General features: G+C 38.9%; 1 protein-coding gene across 2 annotated transcripts in view; it reads right to left on the bottom strand.

Moving 5' to 3' along the window:
- Positions 1 to 1030: 1030 nt before the first annotated feature.
- The window catches only part of LOC124787971 (coiled-coil domain-containing protein 22 homolog), a 199111-nt gene continuing 176657 nt past the window's right edge, over positions 1031 to 23484 (bottom strand). For both annotated transcript variants that reach the window (XM_047254978.1, XM_047254979.1), the window contains exon 11: positions 1031 to 4472. In XM_047254978.1, the coding sequence (XP_047110934.1) occupies positions 4341 to 4472 (132 nt within the window). In that variant the 3' untranslated portion in view covers positions 1031 to 4340. The remainder of the gene's footprint in view (positions 4473 to 23484) is intronic.

Raw genomic sequence — 23484 nt, 5'->3', positions numbered from 1 at the left:
TATGACGCATAAAGTTTAAATAAATGTTGATCTTTCAGCTATGCATTGTGTTTAATAATGTAATATCATACTGCAAATTATCTAAAAGTCTTTGTAATACATTTCTAAAACATATAAAGATTGTAAAATATAAGAAGTTTAGCATGTGCACAGGCGTGACAATTTAGTGACACTGTCACAGTTGGCACAAAATTTTACTCTACTCGCCAACAGTGGCTCAACTACAGTACAAACTCAGAGAGCTGAACTTGGGAAGAGGGAATGAAACTCAATGTGTGAATCAGTGTATCACAGAGCAAAGTGTCCAAACACTGCATACAGATGAGCATGGAGCAAACACAATGCTACCATCACAAGCAAATGAGTAAACTAAGCACACGGAAAACAAAGGATGATACAAAGCAAAGCCCAGGTCCGATGCAGTTGATGTCTGCATAAGAATTGCTGGACCAGGTCTTTTACTGCCAGCAAGTAAACAACTGGATCAGTAGCTCTGCACTATTCCTCTTCGATACTCATGGCAGCTCATGTGTACCCAATCTCAATATTTGCTAGTGGGTATGCTAAATCCGTACCAAATATATCAAATGTTAAATCCTGAATACACAGCTGCTTTTCTCAAACTGACAAGTAACTGTCAAACTTTTCATCTGTGTCTTAGTCTCTCTCTCTCTCTCTCTCTCTCTCTCTCTCTCACACACACACACACACACACACACACACACACACACACACACACACATACACACACTTAATTATGTCCAAACTTTATTAAGAGATTATTGAGGAGCTCTCTAATACTGTGTAGAAAGTGCAGATGACTCGTTTTAATTGAAAAATGTAAAAAATTTATTAACACATAGGTATAAATAACAAACAAATCTCTTCTTGTATTGTCACTGTACCACATCCAATTGCCACTGGAACCATTACTGACATAAATACAACAAACAAGAATAAAAATCAACAATAAGTGAAAAAATACTCATTATGCTTCTCTTCAGCCAAGTTTAACAAGTTATTACAATCCTTTCTTTCTTTCTTTCTTTCTTTTTTTTTTTTTTTTGCCGACTTGCTTTCAGACTGTTTTGCAACATCATGATTTGTTACTTGTTTGTTGGACATTTGTGAGAGCTACTTGAGTAATCTAGTACAGAATAAATATGAAACCAGTGCATCCTAGCAAAGATGAAAAGCAAATCATATTGTTCTAAAGCATTTTTCTATTTTCCAAAAGAAAGGCTACTTCAGTGCCTTGAATTGGAAATTTCCAATCATTTGTAAAATATTGACCAAATTCAAAGTTTTCAGTGGTAAAAAATATCGACAACATAAATGGGAATTATAAAGCTAATTTGGCAACAAATAAACATGAAAATACGACTCTCATTCACACATGTTCAATTTGCCAGTTTAAATCTAGTATATTACTTCCAATACAACCAGAAATGGGGTACATATTCCACATTTCACCAATACTGACCACTATTTATTAATAGACAGTGTATTAAGAAGTTTCTCTTGCTAATTAACATCATTAATACACAAGATGCTCTACTTTCATATATGTTCACTTATGAGAACATTGTTTCCCCTTCTTCATGCATATAAATATCATCCTTATTAGAACACACCAGAACAAATTACAGACCTCTCGATGTTTCTGTATATAAATATTACATGTGATATGTATATTGCAACATGTTAACAAATTTACAGCAAAATAGCAGCATACAACATAATCACCATCAATGAAGAGAGATGACTTACATAGGAATGTATCATTTACAACTCAACCATAACAAAATTTGCTCTAAGAAATACACACTTCAATTAATGGTGCTTATCAGATAACATTACTTAGCAGTTTCATCTGTAACTTCTCTCATTCACTTTCATACCACAGAATAAATCAACTGTTGTCACAAATACTTAATGAACAATATTACTGGCTGTGTAATTGTTATATGCCAGAATGAAGAAAGTATTTATACATAAGCTATGACCACACAAATGGGGAATTAAATGATTAACTGCTGCCATAATTGAGGCATTTAGGTGCAAATTTGCTCTTACACATCTTTTTTCACTTTTTCCTTATTTGCACCACCACATAAACTAAAACTGAAAATAGCCATTCTGATTTTCTGTATTAGTGACTACTTAAAAGCAAACTCAATCACAAACACTAACTTTAGTGGGCCATTCTCTTCCAAAAACACCTAACTGGAAGAGCCCAGTCTGCTGAAAAATTCAAGTAACTGAAAATATGTTTACATCATAAAGTTTCAATTCATTTGTTTTTCATAGCTTCACATTTCAGAAACTCTCACATTAAAATGTCACTGACAGCTTGTGTAATATTTAATAATTTACATGCTGTTTACTGCTGACTCCCAACCCCACTGCAATGTTTGAAACAGTAAATTCCACTATTTGTATGAATAAATTAGCATCATAGCTTTTTGAATACAGACAATTCAAATCATACTTAATAAAAAAAGTAGTTATCTAAACAAATGATCAAAACTTGAATATCAACATCAAATCATAATCTACCCCATCACAATAATTGTTCAAGTGAGTCACAAGGTTTTTTTCCCCACTATTAGCTTAGTTAGTAAAGCTCCCAGCTCCCCCCACTGGCAAGAAAATGTTCAGCAACAACAGAATCAAGATCATACAACATGCAAGCAGCAATTGATTAACATGATCACTGATTCAGATGGCAGTAGCAATGCCAGTACTGGCTGATGCCTTGGTAGGAAAATTTCAGTTCTCAGTTGCCTGGAGAACAAGAAATTTGTGAACAAGAAATTTGTGAGTCTGTAATATGAAACTGCAAAATCAGTATTGCCGGAGGAAATAAAAGTTACTTAATTCCATCATCAATGCCTTTAAAAACACAAATTCCCAATCTAAACATTCCATGCCCCAAGTTTTAGTTGGTGGCACACGACGCATTAGCTGCGGAAAACTCAAAACTCATCAACAATTCTTTATATACATACTGGATTATCATAGTCTCCCTTCATTACTCTTACATTACTTTGTAGAATACTTCAAAAAACACTCAAATTACATTATTTCATCAGTCCAACCAATAAAAAGTAGATTAGCTAATATTTACACCAACAAAACATTCTTCTTATGGTAAAGCATCCACAGTGATATTTATATTAATCTTTCACACAATTTGCGCAGTTGAAAATAATTCCAGCTAATAATATTTGGAAACAAAAGTACTTAAATGCTGAGTTCTCCATTAGCTTAGCTGCTTGTTAACATGATTCGCCTACCTAATTTGCGTTCTGTGACAGAAACACCTCCCACAGCCTGGTATAAATACACATAAGAACATTTTGTAAATGCCCAAATGTTTCCATATAAGAATAGCCTTTTTTTTCCTTTCAGTGCTAGAAACTGTGACTGCTGTGTAGCAAAAATACGATAATGTAGTGTAAAAGGCTGGGAAACAACTTTGAAATTTTTATGGCATCTGGTACTGTGGTAAATTTGTAGCCACTAATCCTGAGGATCACTATATAAATATTTGCATCTTCTTCTCTTGTGCTGATCAGATACACACATCTGCCTTTTCCTCTTCCTTTTCTGGTTGTTTAGGCCTTGTACCTACCACATGTACTGGCTGATTCTTCTCCTGCTGAACACCATACCCTTTTCACACAATAATTTTCCATACACTAATCCATAATCACATTTCTCACACAGTAATCTAATGAAGCTGCCAAAAAGCATATTATTTAAACTTCTTTACAAAATGGAGTTATATTACAGAAGCACCATACAAGCAATGTGATGTGAAAGTGAATGTTATCATGTGGTAATTTACAATATTACACTTCAACAAAGCTGTTGCACAGTCAATAACAAAAACTGATTTTCTACTGTCTATATCCGTTTAAAATTGTAAGTGCTGTTTGCAAGAGAACAATTTCTGCAAATAAGAAAACAGCAGCATTTCCCATAAGGCACTTTTTCTACAAGTATTCTGCATGTAACTATTGTAAATATATGTACATGTTTCATCATTTCCCAATCACGATGTAATATATCACAATACCTCAATGAGGTGACATTATATGTTGCTAATATGTTTCAGTCTAAAACAAAGTTCTGTTTAACAAATAATAATATGTGATTCTACTGAAATTCGACAGTCACCAGGTTGGCCTATAGAGCAGACACTTGCACTGGGGGGAAAAAAGTCTGCAGTTTTTAATAAACCATATTGCATCAATATTATCATAAATTTTATTCTACAGCTAGCTTAACCATGAGCTATTAACATGCATGAAATGTGAATTGTTGCACCAACTTCAAACTTGATTTGTTTGAGCTTTAGATTTCAGTTGTGCTGTAAGTGCAGCATTCTCTTGCTGCATCTGTCGCAAGTCAGCAGAAACTCTCTCCAAATTGGATCCAACATTCTTTGCAGTTTCAGTTTCTATCTGGAAGTCAACAAACGTTTTTTGAAATAAATGAGATGAAAAATCTATCCACAAAATGTGTACAGTTCCAATAAAATTATAAATAATTTTTAACTTAATACACATCAAAACAACAACATAATTCCTCACCTAATAAAGCATTTAATCACTTGCAGCTCTAAATACCAAGCACTTTTTGGCAGCAACAAAGCACCATCTATGCTTATGGATGACATTTTGGCATCAGTAAAGCCATTGTGACCAATGGCTTTCGTATTATTGCAGCAATGAGAAAGACCCTTCAAACCAGATTAACTCCATCACACCATTGGTCAATTATAAAGGCAGGATACCTACACCTTAGTCTTTGATTCTTCTGCATAAATACAGGGTGGTGCACGAAATATGTTACTGTATTGTTTTTGAATATAAACTTTATTGTCAATACAATCTGAAAGTAACATATACTACAATGGAGAGCCGTCCATGGAGATTTGTTCTAACTCAGCATATGCTCAATATGTCCACCATTTTGTTTCCTAACTTCCTTCAAAAAAACACTGAAGTTAGTGATTACCCTATGGCACATGTCTTCCGTAATTTCACTGCAAGCTTGAAGAATAAGTCTTCTGAGCCCCAGTAAACCACGTGGACGTTTCGGGAAAATTATTTCCTTTAGGTATCCCCAAAGAAAAAAGTCACATGGATTGAGGTCTGGACTATTGGGGGGTCAATTTTGTCCATCATTGAAGCGACCTGGAACCCTGAGCGAAATGATCCGCATGTCGAAATGCTTGTGCAAAAACTCCAACACAGTGTTTGCAGTATGTGGCCTTGCTCCATCTTGCATGAACCACTGCGTGTTGAAGGGCAAGGCAGTAACAAGAAGCTGTGGAATGAAGCTATTGCGAAGCATGCTCAAATAATGCCCGCTGTTCACAGTTTCTTCAAAGAAAAAGGGTCCAATAAGTCCGTGACTGGAAATTGCTGCCCACGCTGTAATCCGTGGAACATAATGTTGTCATTCATGAAGCACTTGTGGGTTTTCAGTGGCCCAAAAGCATACATTTTGTTTGTTTACCACACCGTCTAAATGAAAATGCGCCTCGTCTGAAACCAAACATTGTTGAGAGTTTCTTCCCTATCCTCCGCCCACTGAGCAAACAGTAGTCTCTGCTGCTTGTATTCTTCAGTGAGCTTCTGTGCACAGGTCATCTTGTATGGGTACATATGGAGGTCACTTTTAAGAATGCATTGAATGGAGCGTCTGGATATTCTCAGTTTCACTGCTGTCTTTCTACATGATTTCCCGGGACTTCTCTGTACAGCAACTCATACCACTTCAATATTCTCCGCCGAACAAACAGGCTTAGGTAGAGGTCGCTTCGCTTCCAATACTGTTCCTTCCTGCACAAATTTATCATACAAACTGTGGATGGTCTTCTTGCAACGGACCCATCGTGTGTTAAACTGTTGTCGAAAACGCCTCCGAGTCACAACAAGTAACAAAGTCACAAAAAGTAACACAATTGCCGATCGTTGCTGTGTCGTCAGTCTTCCATTGTCATCCTTTGCTGCTTACTAGTCTCCTAGCGGCAGTATCGTGAATTACATGTCATTTCATAACTCATTTGTTTTTCCAAGCTCTGCTGGTACTGCTGTAGAGATCCCAGTGCAATATCTAATGTGCGTCGTAAATTGTGAAAGAAACAATTGGTAACACATTTCGTGTGCCACCCTGTATATGAAGGGTGTATTTGAGTCCATTTAGATGAGGCGTGTAAGAATTTTACATAAAAACTCCAATGTATAAATAAATGTAGCTATTCTTGGGAAAGAAATATAAACTAAACCTTCTCCCATAACAGTTAAAAAATAGGCTGACCTGCAGGGGACTCGTGGTGATCCATTACTTTGCCCAGTGGCCTATGGTCAATGGCGGATAATTGCTTCTTACAATAGTACAGAATAAAGTAAATTACCATGAGAAGTACCTACATAGTAATCTTTCGTAGTGTGATAATTAGTTTTGTTAAAAATGTTTCATACCATGTGTTTCACTAATGTAAATCAGACAGCACATCTTCTGACTGAAGGTGGAGACCGATAAACCAACTGAGGCAGGCAGTGCAAGCATCCCAGGCATGTACTTATGTAAAACTAGGCAGCTTGGGATGTGTATGACTTTAGTAAGAATTAAACTTCAAGGTACCATGGATCTCAAAACACTGACCAAGGTTGTGAGTCAACTTGGTAAATTCGGTAGATTTGTTATCTGGGATGAACAGACTATAAAAGACTGGCCAAGGCAAAGGGTGACTGGGAGGACTTCACTGGCTCAGTCTCCAGGACTGAGGATGAGCATGAAACCCTACGACCAGCTGCTTTTGAGCTGGAGACTGGAGACCGATAAACCAACTGAGGCAGGCAGTGCAAGCATCCCAGGCATGTACTTATGTAAAACTAGGCAGCTTGGGATGTGTATGACTTTAGTAAGAATTAAACTTCAAGGTACCATGGATCTCAAAACACTGACCAAGGTTGTGAGTCAACTTGGTAAATTCGGTAGATTTGTTATCTGGGATGAACAGACTATAAAAGACTGGCCAAGGCAAAGGGTGACTGGGAGGACTTCACTGGCTCAGTCTCCAGGACTGAGGATGAGCATGAAACCCTACGACCAGCTGCTTTTGAGCTCTTCAGCCACTGGTGGGTGTCATCTTTCCCACAAGCAGAAACCTGAAACGGGAGTGACCCAAGGGACCCCTTCCTAGTGAGAGAAGCCAAAGAAGACTTCTGATTCTCCAGCTTAGAAGTGGTGACAGACATTCCTCATGTTTGGGGTGGGGGGTGGAGTATCAACACGGAGGGAAATGCCCCCCACCATCAAGGGGGCAGTTGTAATCTTCTGGCTCTGAGAGGTGACTGGGGTTGGCGGAGCTGATAGTGCCAGAACTGCTGTAGTGGTGGCGTAAGACGATGTCATACATACAGGATGCAGGCGTTCAAATTTCCTCTTAGCCTCAGTGTAGGTCAGTCGGTCCAGGGTCTTGTACTCCATGATTTTCCTTTCTCTCTGAAGAATCCTGCAGTCTGGCGAGCAAGGCAAACGGTGCTCCCCGCAGTTGACACAAATGGGAGGCAGGGCACATGGAGTATTGGGATGTGATGGGCATCCACAATGTAGACATATGATGCTGGAAGTACAGCACGAGGACACATGGCTGAACTTCCAGCGCTTAAAGCACCATATCGGGGGAGAGATATAGGGCTTTACATTACAGCGGTAAACCATCACTTTGACCTTCTCAGGCAATGCATCACCCACAAAGGCCAAGATGAAGGCACCGGTGGCAACCTGATTATCCTTCGGACCCTGGTGGACACACTGGGCAAAATGTACACCTCGCCACTCTAAATTAGTGCAAAGCTCGTCAGACTGCAAAAGAAGGTCCCTGTGAAATATGATTCCCTGGACTATATTTAAGCTCTTATGGGGTGTGATGGCTACAGAAACATCCCCCAGCTTGTCACAAGTGAGTAACTCCCATGACTGGGCAGAGGGTGCTGTTTTGATCAAGACTGACCCAGATCTCACTTTGGAAATACCTCCAACTCCCCCAACATGTCATCTAAATGCTCAACAAAAAACTGAGGCTTCATTGTCATGAAAGATTCGCCATCAGCTCTTGAACATACGAGGTACTGGGGCAAATAAGATCCGCTGCCATCCTTAGGCTGACACTCCTCCCACGGTGTGGCCAGGGAGGGGAATGATTTGGGATCGTACGTCTGTGCATTGAATTGAGCTCATGAACACTTAAGAGACTGCTGGTGTTTCACCACCAGGAAGAGATGATGGATACGATTCATCACGTGTCATCTGCCCTGATGCCACCCACTCTGAGCAGAGGCCCTCCCCACGGGCACCACCCAGCTGCAGCAAAGGCCACCTGGCAGGATGGCTATTGCCGGAGTCCCGATGCCCCAGGGGGATGAGCATCTACCCCTTGGCATACATGGGGAGTTAACGGCACAAGCATCAGCAGAGCGATCCCTGTGTTGTCTGGGGGCTACAACCAACGGGGTACATGGTGGCCCCAACACAACGGACTGGCTATCTTGCTGGATATCAGGTGCAAAGAAGTCCATGGTCATTGTCAACGCAGAAAGCGACACTGCATAGTGCATGGTCGATAACACATCCAGGAAGGTGTCCTCATCCGAGAGATGAAGAATGAGTGGGACTGAAATGTGACGACGAGAAAGTGGGCTAAAGATCTCAATGCACGATGGACACGATGCACCATGTAAGGCACCCTTCCCCTATTGGCTCGCTCTTCGGCAAAATTTTGAAGAATGGAGATCAAACCCTACAGGGGACCATCACAAAGGCCGAAACGTGTGGGACTCCTTTTAGTCGCCTCTTATGACAGGCAGGACTACCTCGGGCCTATTCCAAACCCCGGACCCACAGGGTGTTACCACTACTGATATATCCTTCTACACCCTTACATTTGTCCCCTAGCCATTCCTGCTTAGCCATTTTACACTTCCTGTAAATCTCATTTGTATTCGTTTTCACCTGCTACATTTACTGCATTTTTTTTTATTTTCTCCTCTCATCAAATAAATTCAATATATCTTGTGTTACCCAAGCTTTTCTGCTGGTCCTCATCTTTTAACTACTTGATCCTCTGCTGCCTTCACTATTTCATCTCTTAAAGTTACCCATTTTACTTCTACTGTATTCCTTATCCCTGTGCTTGTCAATCATTCCCTAATGCTCCCTCTGAATCTCTCTACAGCTTCTGGTTCTTTCAGTTTATCCGCGTGCTCTCTCCTTAAATTCCCACCTTTTTGCAGTTTCTTCAATTTTAATCTGCAGTTAAAACCAATAAATTGTGATCAGAGTCCATATCTGCGGTTGGAAATGTCTAACAATTTAAAACCTGGTTCCCAAATCTCTTGTCTTACCATTATATAGTCTATCTGAAACCTTCCAGTGTCTCCAGGTCTCTTCCATGTATACTTTCTTTCATGATTCTTAAACCAAGTGTAACTAGGATTAAGTTATGCTCTGTGCAAAATTCTACCAGACAGCTCTCTCTTTCATTTCTTTCTCCCAGTCAATATTCACCTACCGCTTTTCCTTCTCTTCCTTTTCCTACTATCGAATTCCAGTCTCTCATCACCATAAATTTTTCAGCTCCCTTAACTACATGAATATTTCGTTTATCTCAACATACGTTTCTCTCAATCTCCAGCTCATCTGCAGAGCTAGTTTGCACACAAACTTATGTAACTGTGGTGGGTGTGGCATTCTTGTCTGTCTTGGCTACAATACTGCATTCACTTTGCCGTTCATAGTAGTTTATCCACATTCCTATTTTATTATTCATTATTAAATCTACTCCCTTATTACCCCTATTTGATTTTGTATTTATAATCCTATATTCACCTGACCAGAAGTCTTGTTCCTCCTGCCACCAAACTTCACTACTTCCCACTATATCTAACTTTGACCTATCCATTTCCATTTTTAAATTTTCTAACCCACCTACCTGGTTAAGGGATCTGACATTACATGCTCCAATTCATAGAACGCAAGTTTTGTTTCTCCTGATAATGACATCCTCCTGTGTAGTCCCTGCCTGAAGATCCAAAGGGAGGGCTATTTTACCTCCGGAATATTTTACCCAAGAGGATGCCATCATCATTCAACCATACAGTAGAGCTGCACGCCTTCAGGAAAAATTGTGGCTGAAGTTCCCCCTTGCTTTCATCTGTTTGCAATACCAGCACAGCAAGGCCATTTTGGTTGATGTTACAAGGCCAGATCAATCAATCATCCAGACTGTTGTTGCCCCTACAACTACTGGAAAGGCTGCTACCCCTCTTCAGGAACCACATGTTTGTCTGGCCTCTCAACAAATACCCCTCTGTTTTGGGTTTTGGTTGCACCTACGGTATCGCTATCTGTATCACTGAGGCACGCAAGCTTTCCCACCAATGGCAAGGTCCAGGGTTAATGGGGGAGGGGCACAGTGGCGCTAAAAATAGAAACTCTTCTCCAAATTTCAACTTTCTATCCTTAGTTTCTATGGCTAAGAACAGAAACTTCAGATTTGGCAAAGGTGTGGATCTTATACTGTAGGCAACCTGCAAGGAGGGATTTTTTGAAATTCCATCTCTAGGGTGGTGAAACAGGGGATGAAGGGTTTTTTTGAAAAATGTCATGCCATTACAGAAATTTTGGAGCTAGACCTATGAAAATTTGAATATGGTTTCTCTGTCAGAAATAAAGAAATACTAGTTTTAGCATTTTTGAAAATTTAACTCTACTGGAGTGAAATAGTGGGTGGAAGCTGTTTTTGAAAATATATTATTATTAAAGAACTACTAGAGTAGTTTTAAAGCTCCATCTCTGGACATTGGTATCTAACTTCTTGATTACAAACATAAAACAAAAAAATATGTTTCAGTGCTTTTTGAAACTGAACGCAAAGTGAGAGAAATAGGGAATGAGCTTTTTTATGAAAATACTTTATTATGAAAGCATTCTTACAGCTAAATCTATGAAAATTTAAATTTGGCTTCTCAGAAATAAAAAATATGTTTCTCTGTTTTTGGAAAGTCAACCCCTATAGGGGTGAAATGACGGATGAAAGCTTTTATGGAAATACTTCACTGTTGGTGAAGCTAAATCTGTGAGAAGTCTTATTTCACTTCTCTGTTAGAAATAAAACACAAACGTGTCACTGTTTTTGGAAATTCAACTGCTGAGGGGGAGGGGGGGGGGGGGGGGGGCAGGGTGGAAAAGGAGTGCAACATTTTATGGGAGTATTTTATTGTGAAAGCATTTTTAAAGCTACATTTTTGAAAACTGGTGTTTGGCTTCTCATTTGGAGATTGAAAAATACATGTTTCACTCTTTTTGGAAATTCAACCGTAAGGAGATGAAATAAGAGTCAGACTGATTCACTGACTCAGCATCATCCAGCCCAAACCACTAAGGATGGAATCTTGAAGTTTGGAGAGGGTTTGGACCTTATACTGTAGGCATCATTTAAGAAAGGATTGTCCAAAATTCCACTCCTAATGCACTGATGCAGTGGATGAAAGGCTATCTGAAAGTGTCACTATTGAAGAAATTTTGAAGCTAGAACTACGAAAATTGGTATTTGGTTTCTCAGTCAGAAAATAAAAAATGTGTGTCTCAGTGTTTTTAGGAAATCCAACCACTAAGGGGATAAAACGTGTGTGTGTGTGTGTGTGTGTGTGTGTGTGTGTGTGTGTGTGTGTGTGTGTGTGTGTGTGTGTGTGTGTCGTCTAATTCTGATTAAGGCCTTTTCGGCCGAAAGCTTACTTGTTTGACAGGTGGTGTTTTTTTTTTTTTTTTTTTTTTTTTTTTTTTTTTTTTTTTTTTTTTTTGGTCCTACCTGTGACTCAGCATCTATGCTATATGATGAGTAGTAATCTACCCATTTCATAATATTGCATTATTCCATCCTGGATTTTAAATAGTCAGTGTGTTTATGTATATAGAGGACAACAGCAGTCCTATCACATATGTGAGAACATATTCTGTATACTCAGACCTTTATTACCCATTTGCAGTGGGCCACTCTGTCAAACACTTTCCAGAAATCTATAAATATGGAACCTGTGTAGTGCCCTTCAAACAAGGTTGCATGACATCAAGCGATAAAAGGGCAGGACGAGTTTCAAATAAGCGACGCTTTCTAAATCCCTATTGATATTATGGACAAAAGCTTTTCTGTCTCAGGAAAATTTATTATATTTGAACTTACAAATTACTCAAGAATTCTCCAGCAAAGCAATGTTAAGGATATTGGCCTGTAATTTGCAAGTCCATTATTTTATTCTCCTCACTTACAGAAGTCACCTACTCTTTCTTTCTGTCACCTGGGACTTTGCAATGGGCACGAGATTCGCAATAAATTCTAGCTTAGTACAGGCCCTATGCCAAAGAGTACTCCCTTTGTAGCTGAACTGCAATCAATCCAAACCTGCTGATTTATTTGTTTTCGAATGTTTTAGTTGGTTCTCAGTGCCAAGGATTCCTTCTTCTATGTATTCCATACATAAGCTGTAACAGAGTGAGTTGGAACCATCTACTTCTTGTTATATCATTCCTGACAGTAATTATATGTTTCTTCTTTATTTCATCTCATTTTATGAATGACACAATGTGACTATTCCACTGATTAGCTACTTTATTACTCAATCAGAGAATTGTGAAGATTTATTACTCACAATGTAATTTCCCAATTATTGATGACAACAGGTCAGTTAAGTACTTGGAAGTTATTTTGATATTAAGATGTCTACAATTTAAGATGTTGCACAAACACATGGAAATAGGGTTTGAAGTGGGCTAACAAAATGGCTCTGAGCACTATGGGACTTAACTGCTGTGGTCATCAGTCGAAGTGGGCTAACAAGTAGTTCTGACTGAAGTGTTATACTTCCATTTAAAGACACCAGCCTCTCTACTTAGCAAATGCCATACTTTGAAAGTTATTCATAATTAAAGTTTTGTCTTCCCCCATGTTCCATTTTTAACTGTAATTATTTCAAAAATGCAAGAATCGTGACTCTATGTGGATATGTACACAGTATTCACAATACAGTCCACATAATTATAATTTTCAAAAGTTTTCAGTCATCCAACAGACAGTTAAATCTTATTACTCCATGGTTCATTGTAATTCCATATCTGCTATTTTTGCTCTTTCTCCTCATTATAAATCAAAATGTAATCACAAATTTGAATTAGTCACAGATTTTTCTATAAATAGTTTTACTGAACAATCCTTCAGGCAGTACATGTTTAGTTATCAACATGTGAACATATAAGTGTTAAAGCCAGTTCTCATTTAGCAACCAACATATGAACAATGCTTTAGTCTGCCCTGGGTTAGTTATCAAAATGCAAACGTTCACATGGGATGAACAAAAGTATGAAAACACCGAAAATATAACACATTACTATGCCTAATACAGTGTAGGAAACCTGTTGTCATTCAAAACAGCTTCCAGATATCTTGGAATGGATATGTGAAAGTTCCATATGGCTTTCAAGGGAATCATATACCATTCTCACTGCACAATAGTGTCAAGTTCAGGTAACGATGATGGAGGTGGACAGTGGCCATGCACCTTTCTCTCCAAATTAGACCACAAAAGCTATATACTACTGAGATTTGGTAACTGTGGTCGCCAGGGGAGATGTGACAATTCATCCTTGTGCTCACAAAATCTGTCCTAGATTATGAGAACTGTGTATACAGGGGACCACTCGACTTTGAGCACAGCGTCACCACTAGGACACGAACAATGAACTGGACTTGATCAGTCAAAATAGTCTCACAGTCTTTGGCAGTAATGTGACCTTGCAGAGTACCCATGGGGGCCATGGAGTACCACAATTACCACAATATGGCTGTCCAAACCATCACCCAACCCGGGACATAATCTTGACAAGAACTTGGAAACAGTGTGCAACAAGACTTGTCTGACAAAACAACTTTGTTCCACTGCTCCATTGTCCAGAATTTATGGGTTCATTACTACTTTTTTCTTTCTAGGCATCACTGATGAACGGTGTTAGGAATTCCAACTCACACTTCTTATGGAACTTCTACCACATTGTTTCAGTGCTGCATTGACTTTTGAAACTGCCATCCTCTTAATTTTCATCTCAATGCTCTTCAATGGCCATCTGTCACAATCAATCACCATAAACTTTCGTCCACATTGTGACTTCGTGGGTGGTGTTTCTCTGCCCTCCCTGTATGTGGTATAGATCTTCAGTACAGTGAATACACCCAACACTTTGGCCACCAAGGTTGCAGAAGTACCTACCATACAAGGACCAACAATTTGCCCATGTGTGAATTCACTTAGCTCCAACATTATGCACTCACAAATAAATAGAACACTGTTATAACCATGACTGACAGCTGCAATGTATTGAGGACATTGTACAGGTGCCGTTTGTAGGCAAATACAACAGTGCAACCTTCAGGCTTGGCTAGCATCTGCATTTATGTTGAAGCACGCATTTTTTGTGATGTTTCCATCTTCATCTTTTTGCCCCACCCCTGTATGTGTAAACATCTTTGTGAGATTTCGCTGAGGGAGTCTGCAGTAGTTTCAATGTCAACATTTCCAATTAGTATTACCATCAGGTTCTGATCAGCTACCCAAATGTGAAGAGCTTAAATGTGTACTGAATATGCAAGTGAACATAAATTATGTTGGTTTTCTGTCAGAACTGTATAGCTAAAGAATACTGAATATGAGTGTTCATGGCCAAATCTTTCAAAATGGAATGTACATACTAACCCGAGACAAATATACTATATAAATTATCATGTACCAGCCGATCATCGTAATAGTTTGTGTGTTAATAAATGGGGAAAACGTCAAATTAACTAATGCAGTGCATCACTTGTAATTTCAAACTTGTCATTAATCCAAATTACATTAAGACTAGGAGAGCAGCTCTAACAGAGGTAGTCACATAACACAATCTGTGCAATGGTCAAACTATGGAATGTTTGTACGATCCTTCTGAGTGAATGATATTGTTTGAATGTTAAATTTAAAATTTCAGCTTTCCTTTTGCTGTATTCTATTGCCACACAAGACTCATCAACAAATGACTAAACAGAAGCCATCAAACTTACTTAATGATTTTATATAGCACCAGAATATTCTCACATTCTCAGCAAGCACTTTAGCTCAAATTTAATGGTGGAAGTAGTAGTACGCTTCACACACATCTTTTTATAGATGCAGGAATTTTTACTAATATCTGTTTGTCAACATTTCCGCATTCCTCTTTGGAGTGAGAATGCAGCAATAACTACTTCCTTCGAATTTTCCACATTCTGTGATTAAATCACAGTGGATATTTACATTTGTAACACTTAATTCAGCACATATTTCTCCAGAATGCAATTTACAATAAGTTTAAAGTTTTGCCACAATTCTTTTATGTCCAACATATTTGAACTAAATGATGTCCGTTCATTGTGTTAAGTAGGATGCTAACAGCTGCTTCTCTGCTTTTTCCAGCATGAAAATTCTCCTATCATTCTCCATGGATGTATTTTCTTTAGTAACCACTGTCATTATGACACCATTATCACTCATTCCTGTTTCTATACTGACACTGTCGATAAGGTCACGCCCGTCTGTAGCAACAAAGTATAAAATATTTCCACTGCATGTAAGTTGTTGAACTAGCTGCTGAAGACAGTTTTTCAGATAATGTATTCACAGCTACTTGACAAAACTGTCTGTCAATATCGCCTGCAGTGAAACCATAGATGTTCAAGTCTATACTCTGTAGGTTAACGTCACGTCTAACTAATATTGCATGATTGGTGTACTTCAGCATTACCAAGTGTAGACTTTCTTTGAATGATTCTATAACTTTTACAATGGAATCTGGCAGCTGGTAAAAATATCTAATGATAAAGTTGCCAGAATGAGATTTTCACTCTGCATTGGAGTGTGTGCTGATATGAAACTTCCTGGCAGATTAAAACTGTGTGCCGGACCGAGACTTGAACTCAGGACCTTTGCCTTTCGTGGGCAAGTGATCTTCCATCTGAGCTATCCAAGCACGACTCACGCCCCGTCCTCACAGCTTTACTTCTGCCAGTACCTCGTCTCCTACCTTCCAAATTTTACAGAAGCTCTCCTGAACACTTGCCTGTGAAAGATGAAGTTGCATTCACCTAGGCCAGTTACCTCATCCAAATACCTTTGCAGTCAGACTCAATTTCGACCTCAACAGGGACAATATTTTTATCGATTACAATGAACATTCTCCCTCCTACAGCATTTAATCTGTCTTTTCTATAGACATCTCATTAAATTTTCAGAGATCTCTACTTCAGGTTTCATTCAAATTTTGGTTCCAAGTAGTGACAGGTTTCCTGGAGGGCAGTAAATTCAGGGTTTTGTTATGAATGCTTTGACAGTTTACTGTTAATGTGCTGACATTTGAAGTGTCTTTACTTTGTATACTATCTCTCTCTGTTCTCTGCATATCAACTAACGAACCTCAAACTGTCTCACAGCCACTCCACTCCACTCCACTGCACTCCACTCCACTCCACTCAAATAAGCACTCCAAAAGTAGTCTGTTACCTGAGTAGATGCTTCCTCTGTGTAGTGGACCCCCCGACCTACCAAAGCAAATCCTACAGTTCTACTATCCACAACTTAGGTCCAGAAGTCTGTAGCCGTACCATTACAGAATTGACAGAGCCACTCCAAACCAAAAGGACACAAATCATTTTTGGGTGCAATACTGCTAACTTTAAGCTCTGCTTTCAGCCCATGATTGAGGCTAGTAGTCTTTACCACTTTTGCCAGTCACCCATGCGGCCAGAGGATGGCCTCAGAACTCTAGCGACAGGCATCACTGATCCCAACATGAACTAAAACTTGCTAACATTGGACCTCCTGATACCTAGCAAACCCCTCTCCCTGTAAGCCTCCTCGAACTCTGCTGAATGAGTGGCCACCAGTCCACTCACAGGGCGAATGTCTGAACACTGAGACTCTGCCTCGAGCGACGCAATCACATTACAATCTTTCACCCACTCAGCAGTGAATGCAGATCCTCTAATGTCAGGCAGGCTAGAAGGTACCTTGGAAGCAGAGCCCGTGAGTGACACAAGTTACACCTGAGGTGTTCCATGTGAATGCCACTTCCTCCAACATCACTACACTCTGAGGCAGCAGCTTCCATACAGCTGACTGTGGCCAACAGCATCTTCAGCTGTTAGTCATCTACAGGCAGCTCCTCCTGCATCCACATGCAGTATGCAGACCCCTGAAGTGTTACATGCCATTTAGGTAACAACATTTCACCCTTCTTGTGTAGCACAAGGAATGATGATCATGACAGAATAATATTAAGTAGGGTGTAAGTCATGGAACATATACCGCACAGGGGTGTTTGATTTCGCATGTGCAGACATTAAATGGGAGGTGTGGAATACAAGAAAACAGCTAGGTGTAATGAAAAGTAAACAGCTTCAACTGTTGTGAGCAGGATCTTTTTAAGTTTTGGCATCGCGGCTTGGCAGTGGCTTGAGCATGAAGGGGCAACTACACTATCCAAGAATGAAAAGATAAGACAAGATGGTTTTGTGAGAGGAGCTACAATTAAGAGAGGTAACTATATCCAATTATAGTCCACAAACCAATCCTTGTGAACATGTTATGAAGGAATTAGGACGGTTGTGTAAAACATACTGTTCTATGAGGCACACTACCTGGACACAACTAGTGCTGGAATTTCAAGAAATGTTTAATGAATTACTGCATAGGTCAATAGGAATATCTCCTGTAAAAATTATGAACAAAACCTTTATAGGAGAGCCCTTGTTAAAATTGTTTAACATGGCCCAATTCACCAGTGAATCTGATTACACACACATACACACAAAAAAGAAAGAAAATATGAGAGAGAGAGAAAGGGGGAGGGGGGTCCGAATTTTTAATGATAAGGCTGTTGTGCCAAACTTTAAAATGAATGATTTGGTATTAACACTTTCCTCCCACATGTCTTGTACAAATTTATTTGCTTGGTGCCAGCATCGCTAATTTGGATTACTTGGCTCGTCGCCGGCTGCTTGTCACCTTTCTGTTGATGACAAGCTTCAAACACATTGACTTTTGTGCGCTTTAATTTTTCTGGAAATCCTCTATTTTCCCGTATCATTCCACAAACTCTATTTTTCTTTTTCAAATAACTTCTCTGCAAGTTCTACACTGTTATAATAATTATCCATGCAGAGGTGATGTCACTTTCCATCAAAAGGTGTCAACAGTTCCATCACTGTTTTCGCTAAAGGCTATCCAGTGTCGGAATATATCTTGAATGAGGAAATGTATCCTGTACTCGAATCACACAGCATCCAAATGAGTACGTCATATTTCATAATTTTCGACGCATTCTAAACTTTAAAATTTATTCATTCACGCCATGGTATCATTCCTTCATCAATTGAGATGTTTTGACTTAGATTAAACATTTCTTTATACTTTTTGGAAAAATAATCAATTATGAATTACACTTTGAAAAGCCAGTTGGCATTATGTGGTTTGTTGTTGTTGTTGTCAGAAAAATGTAAACATGATAATATTTGTCTGAATCTGTTGTGGGACATCGTTTTGCGAAATATCAGTTTGTCTATCATGGGATTCGTTGACCAATAATCATCAATCCTTGCTTTTTTTACAATTCCCATAAGGATAGCAAACCCAAACCATTTTCTGAGTTCGGGTCCTGTAACATAGACAAATTTGGCATTTTTTAAATCCGGTTTCCTTCTATTGCAATTTCGACTGTAGTACTTGTTGGTTTCGTTGCTAATATATTCAAATAGATTGTTCCCAAGATATAATTCTACTATATCATCAACGCTCAGCGTATCTTTGGGAAATATGTTTGGACCCAGAGATCCTTCAACTTTATTACTGGTCCTCGGTAAATCAAAGTCTGACCACTATGCACTGTCTTCTTCACCTGATTCATCCGAATCAGTTGGCAACTATAGCATTCGCCGAATTCTTCTAGGTCATATTTCACTATCTTCCAATGATTCTGCTTTACTTTCTTTCGTATGCCATGATGAAAGGGTACAAGTACTTCTAAAAACAAAAAACTTGTTGATGTTTGTAACTTCTTCTTACCTAAACAAAACATCAACATATGCAAAAGATACTTAAGTGTTGTTGCCGACCACTGCACGATACTATGCTCACAATGGCACTGTGGTGTCGCCGGCTGTTGACCGCTATTTCACGCACAACACCACTGTGATGTCGCCAGATGGCAGGGTGTTAATGTGTGATTTTTCAACATAGCTCGAATTTAAAGAAGGAAATGACTAAACTTTTTCTGTGTTACAGTGGACCTTTTCAAGTTCAGAATATACCCCATCCAAAAACAGTATATCTAATAGACCGTGATACAGAATTATACTATACAGATATGATTAAAAGATTTAAGATCCCAGAAGAGTTTGTGCCCTTCACAAATTCAGTGGATTGACAACCACCGGCTGTCCGAGTTAAATTGTTTCCGCATTCCTATCTTAGTTTTCTCAGGACAATTTCTATCTTCTTTGATTATTTTATTATCTTTTATTAATATTATAGCTTATACCACCACTTCTTCCTGAAATATCACTATAAAATAAATAAATAAAAACAGCCACAACACCTGTATTCATAGCATCTACTGCTTATTGAATAACAATTGCATTGGTACATTTCTGAAGGTAGCCATGAGCTCAATTAATAAACTTAACTATAAATCAACATTTCAAGGAAAATATTGAAGATGTATGATGTACATGTAGCACACAAATATAGATACTAAGTATCGCATGCAGTATTCTAGTTTTCACTGCAAATCTAAATTATTCTTAATTATTGTTCTTTGTAAAAGATAGTTAATAAATATAGATTAAATTTCAAAAATAACTACACAAATTAAATTTTAGGGCAAAAGTGAAAAATCACAAAGCTCTTTTTTCGGACTGTGTCCACTGTTTTATGCCACAGATGTAGTTTTACACAAGCCAGAGTGATAAGTGTCATAAAAACACGGAAAACAATAAACATGGCATTGAGCACAACATACAAATACTGCATTTTTATCACATTTGCTCCTCAACTCACATGCAATTTTCATAAAAACAATAATTACGTATGTCTTCACTAGCATATATTTGATGAACTTTATATATAAATGACATAGCTATTTTACTGAACAAAACCACGTAATGACCAAAATGAGAGTTGACACGGCGGTTACCAGTATCTAATGCTACGAGTTTTTTCCCCATCTTTAAATATTTTACACTTGACGAAAATACTTATATGAAATTCACCTTTCCTTAAAAATTTGCACTGGCTGGGAATTGAACCCAGGCCACCCATATGGCAGGCACATATTCTACCACTGAGTCATGTGGCACACACATGTGGTATTTTTAGTGAGTTAAAAATGCTCAGGTATTTTCAAAGTCCATTTCCTCAAGAATTTTTGAGTTTTACAGCAGACTGCTTTAGTAGTTTCGAATTTGACCTCTGAACTTCATATATTATAAATATAAAAAATTACAAAAATACAGCTGTTGCTTGGTCCTGTTGACTCTCAACTACCAGCACCAGAACTGAATTTACTGAAAGATTTCTCGACCTGTGCTTCTCGTAAAGCCAGCTGGTACCATTGAAGAGTAGTACAGACACTCTACTAGTTCTCTGGCGCAATGTCTTCAGGAATTAAAGAAATGAATATTCTCTTTTGGTCACCAAAGATTTACATTGGAAGAATAAAGGTGGTGCAGTTTCATCCTCCTAACCACAGCATCTACACTTAGTAGTTACTTTCTCAATACCCATCACGTGTAGGTGTAGGTTCCATGGTTAGTCATTAGTCTGAGAGTTTAATCTGCTTCCTGTTCGAGCCCAGGATTTCAGAATTTCTTTTGGAACTTGACTTCAGCCCCATTAGCTAGCTTTTTTTTGCCTCCTGATGCAACTACATAGTTTTGATTTTACCATTGCCTTATTGACGGTTAGGGAAGGTTCTAGTCCAATAAATGGAGCCATTGCACCTGTCCTGGCCAGCCTATCGGATTGTCCATTGTCACAGATTCCTGAGTGATCAGGGACACAAGCAGGTTTACCCTTTTGTGCTTTACCCTAGCCTCACAAGAACTTCATGGCATTCTGCAACGATCGTGGACCTCACTGCAAGGGCTGAGAGAGATTTCAGACCTGCTTGGCCGTCTAAATGAATGTAGATGCCATGTTCCTTGTGGCATTTGATGCTCCTACACACACACACACACACACACACACACACACACACACACACACACAGATAGTTTGGGCATTAATAATGTGATCCTTGCGTAGCCAGAGGGCTACCACAATACGGCTACATGATGACTTCCCACATGCAATGGCTACCAAGCTGGTTATTGGGTGACCTTCTCCACACAGCCTGCTCTTCTGTAAAAAAAAAAGTGCTCAAGCCTGACTTTAGAAACCAAATAGGAGTTAATCAAAATGTTGTTGTTGTTGTTATCTTCAGTCCAAAGACTTGTTTGATGTAGCTCTTTGTGCTACTCTATCCTGATCTCCGGGCGGGGACTACTCAAGAGGACGTCGTTATCAGGAGAAAGAAAACTGGCGTTCTATGGATCGGAGCGTGGAATGTCAGATCCCTTAATCGGGCAGATAGGTTAGAAAATTTAAAAAGGGAAATGGATAGGTTAAAGTTAGATATAGTGGGAATTAGTGAAGTTCGGTGGCAGGAGGAACAAGACTTTTGGTCAGGTGATTACAGGGTTATAAATACAAAATCAAATAGGGGTAATGCAGGAGTAGGTTTAATAGTGAATAAAAAAATAGGAGTGCGGGTAAGCCACTACAAACAGCATAGCATAGTGAACGCATTATTGTGGCCAACATAGACACAAAGCCCATGCCTACTACAGTAGTACAAGTTTATATGCCAACTAGCTCTGCAGATGATGATGAAATTGATGAAATGTATGACGAGATAAAAGAAATTATTCAGGTAGTGAAGGGAGATGAAAATTTAATAGTCATGGGTGACTGGAATTCTTCAGTAGGAAAAGAGAGAGACGGAAATATGGATTAGGGGGGAAGAAATGAAAGAGGAAGCCGCCTTGTAGAATTTTGCACAGAGCATAACTTAATCATAGCTAACACTTGGTTCAAGAATCCTGGAGATACTAAAAGGTATCAGATAGATTATATAATGGTAAGACAGAGATTTAGGAACCAGGTTTTAAATTGTAAGACATTTCCAGGGGCAGATGTGGATTCTGACCACAATCTATTGGTTATGAACTGCAGATTGAAACTGAAGAAACTGCAAAAAGGTGGGAATTTAAGGAGATGGGACCTGGATAAACTGAAAGAACCAGAGGTTGTACAGAGTTTCAGGGAGAGCATAAGGGAACAATTGACAGGAATGGGGGAAAGAAATACAGTAGAAGAAGAATGGGTAGCTCTGAGGGATGAAGTAGTGAAGGCAGCAGACGATCAAGTAGGTAAAAAGACGAGGGCTAATAGAAATCCTTGGGTAACAGAAGAAATATTGAATTTAATTGATGAAAGGAGAAAATATAAAAATGCAGTAAATGAAGCAGGCAAAAAGGAATACAAACGTCTCAAAAATGAGATCGACAGGAAGTGCAAGATGGCTAAGCAGGGATGGCTAGAGGACAAATGTAAGGATGTAGAGGCTTGTCTCACTAGGGGTAAGATAGATACTGCCTACAGGAAAATTAAAGAGACCTTTGGAGAGAAGAGAACCACTTGTATGAATATCAAGAGCTCAGATGGCAACCCAGTTCTAAGCAAAGAAGGGAAGGCAGAAAGGTGGAAGGAGTATATAGAGGGTTTATACAAGGGCGATGTACTTGAGGACAATATTATGGAAATGGAAGAGGATGTAGATGAAGACGAAATGGGAGATAAGATACTGCGTGAAGAGTTTGACAGAGCACTGAAAGACCCGAGTCAAAACAAAGCCCCGGGAATAGACAACATTCCATTAGAACTACTGATGGCCTTGGGAGAGCCAGTCACGACAAAACTCTACCATCTGGTGAGCAAGATGTACGAGACAGGCGAAATACCCTCAGACTTCAAGAAGAATATAATAATTCCAATCCCAAAGAAAGCAGGTGTTGACAGATGTGAAAATTACCGAACTATCAGTTTAATAAGTCATAGCTACAAAATACTAACGCGAATTCTTTACAGACGAATGGAAAAACTGGTAGAAGCGGACCTCGGGGAAGATCAGTTTGGATTCCGTAGAAATGATGGAACACGTGAGGCAATACTAACCTTACGACTTATCTTAGAAGAAAGATTAAGAAAAGGCAAACCTACGTTTCTAGCATTTGTAGACTTAGAGAAA

Source organism: Schistocerca piceifrons, chromosome 3 (assembly GCF_021461385.2).
Source record: "Schistocerca piceifrons isolate TAMUIC-IGC-003096 chromosome 3, iqSchPice1.1, whole genome shotgun sequence".
Classification (NCBI taxonomy): Eukaryota; Metazoa; Arthropoda; class Insecta; order Orthoptera; family Acrididae; genus Schistocerca; species Schistocerca piceifrons.
The sequence above is the reverse complement of the archived record's forward strand: the minus strand, read 5'-3'. Positions and strand labels throughout refer to the sequence as shown.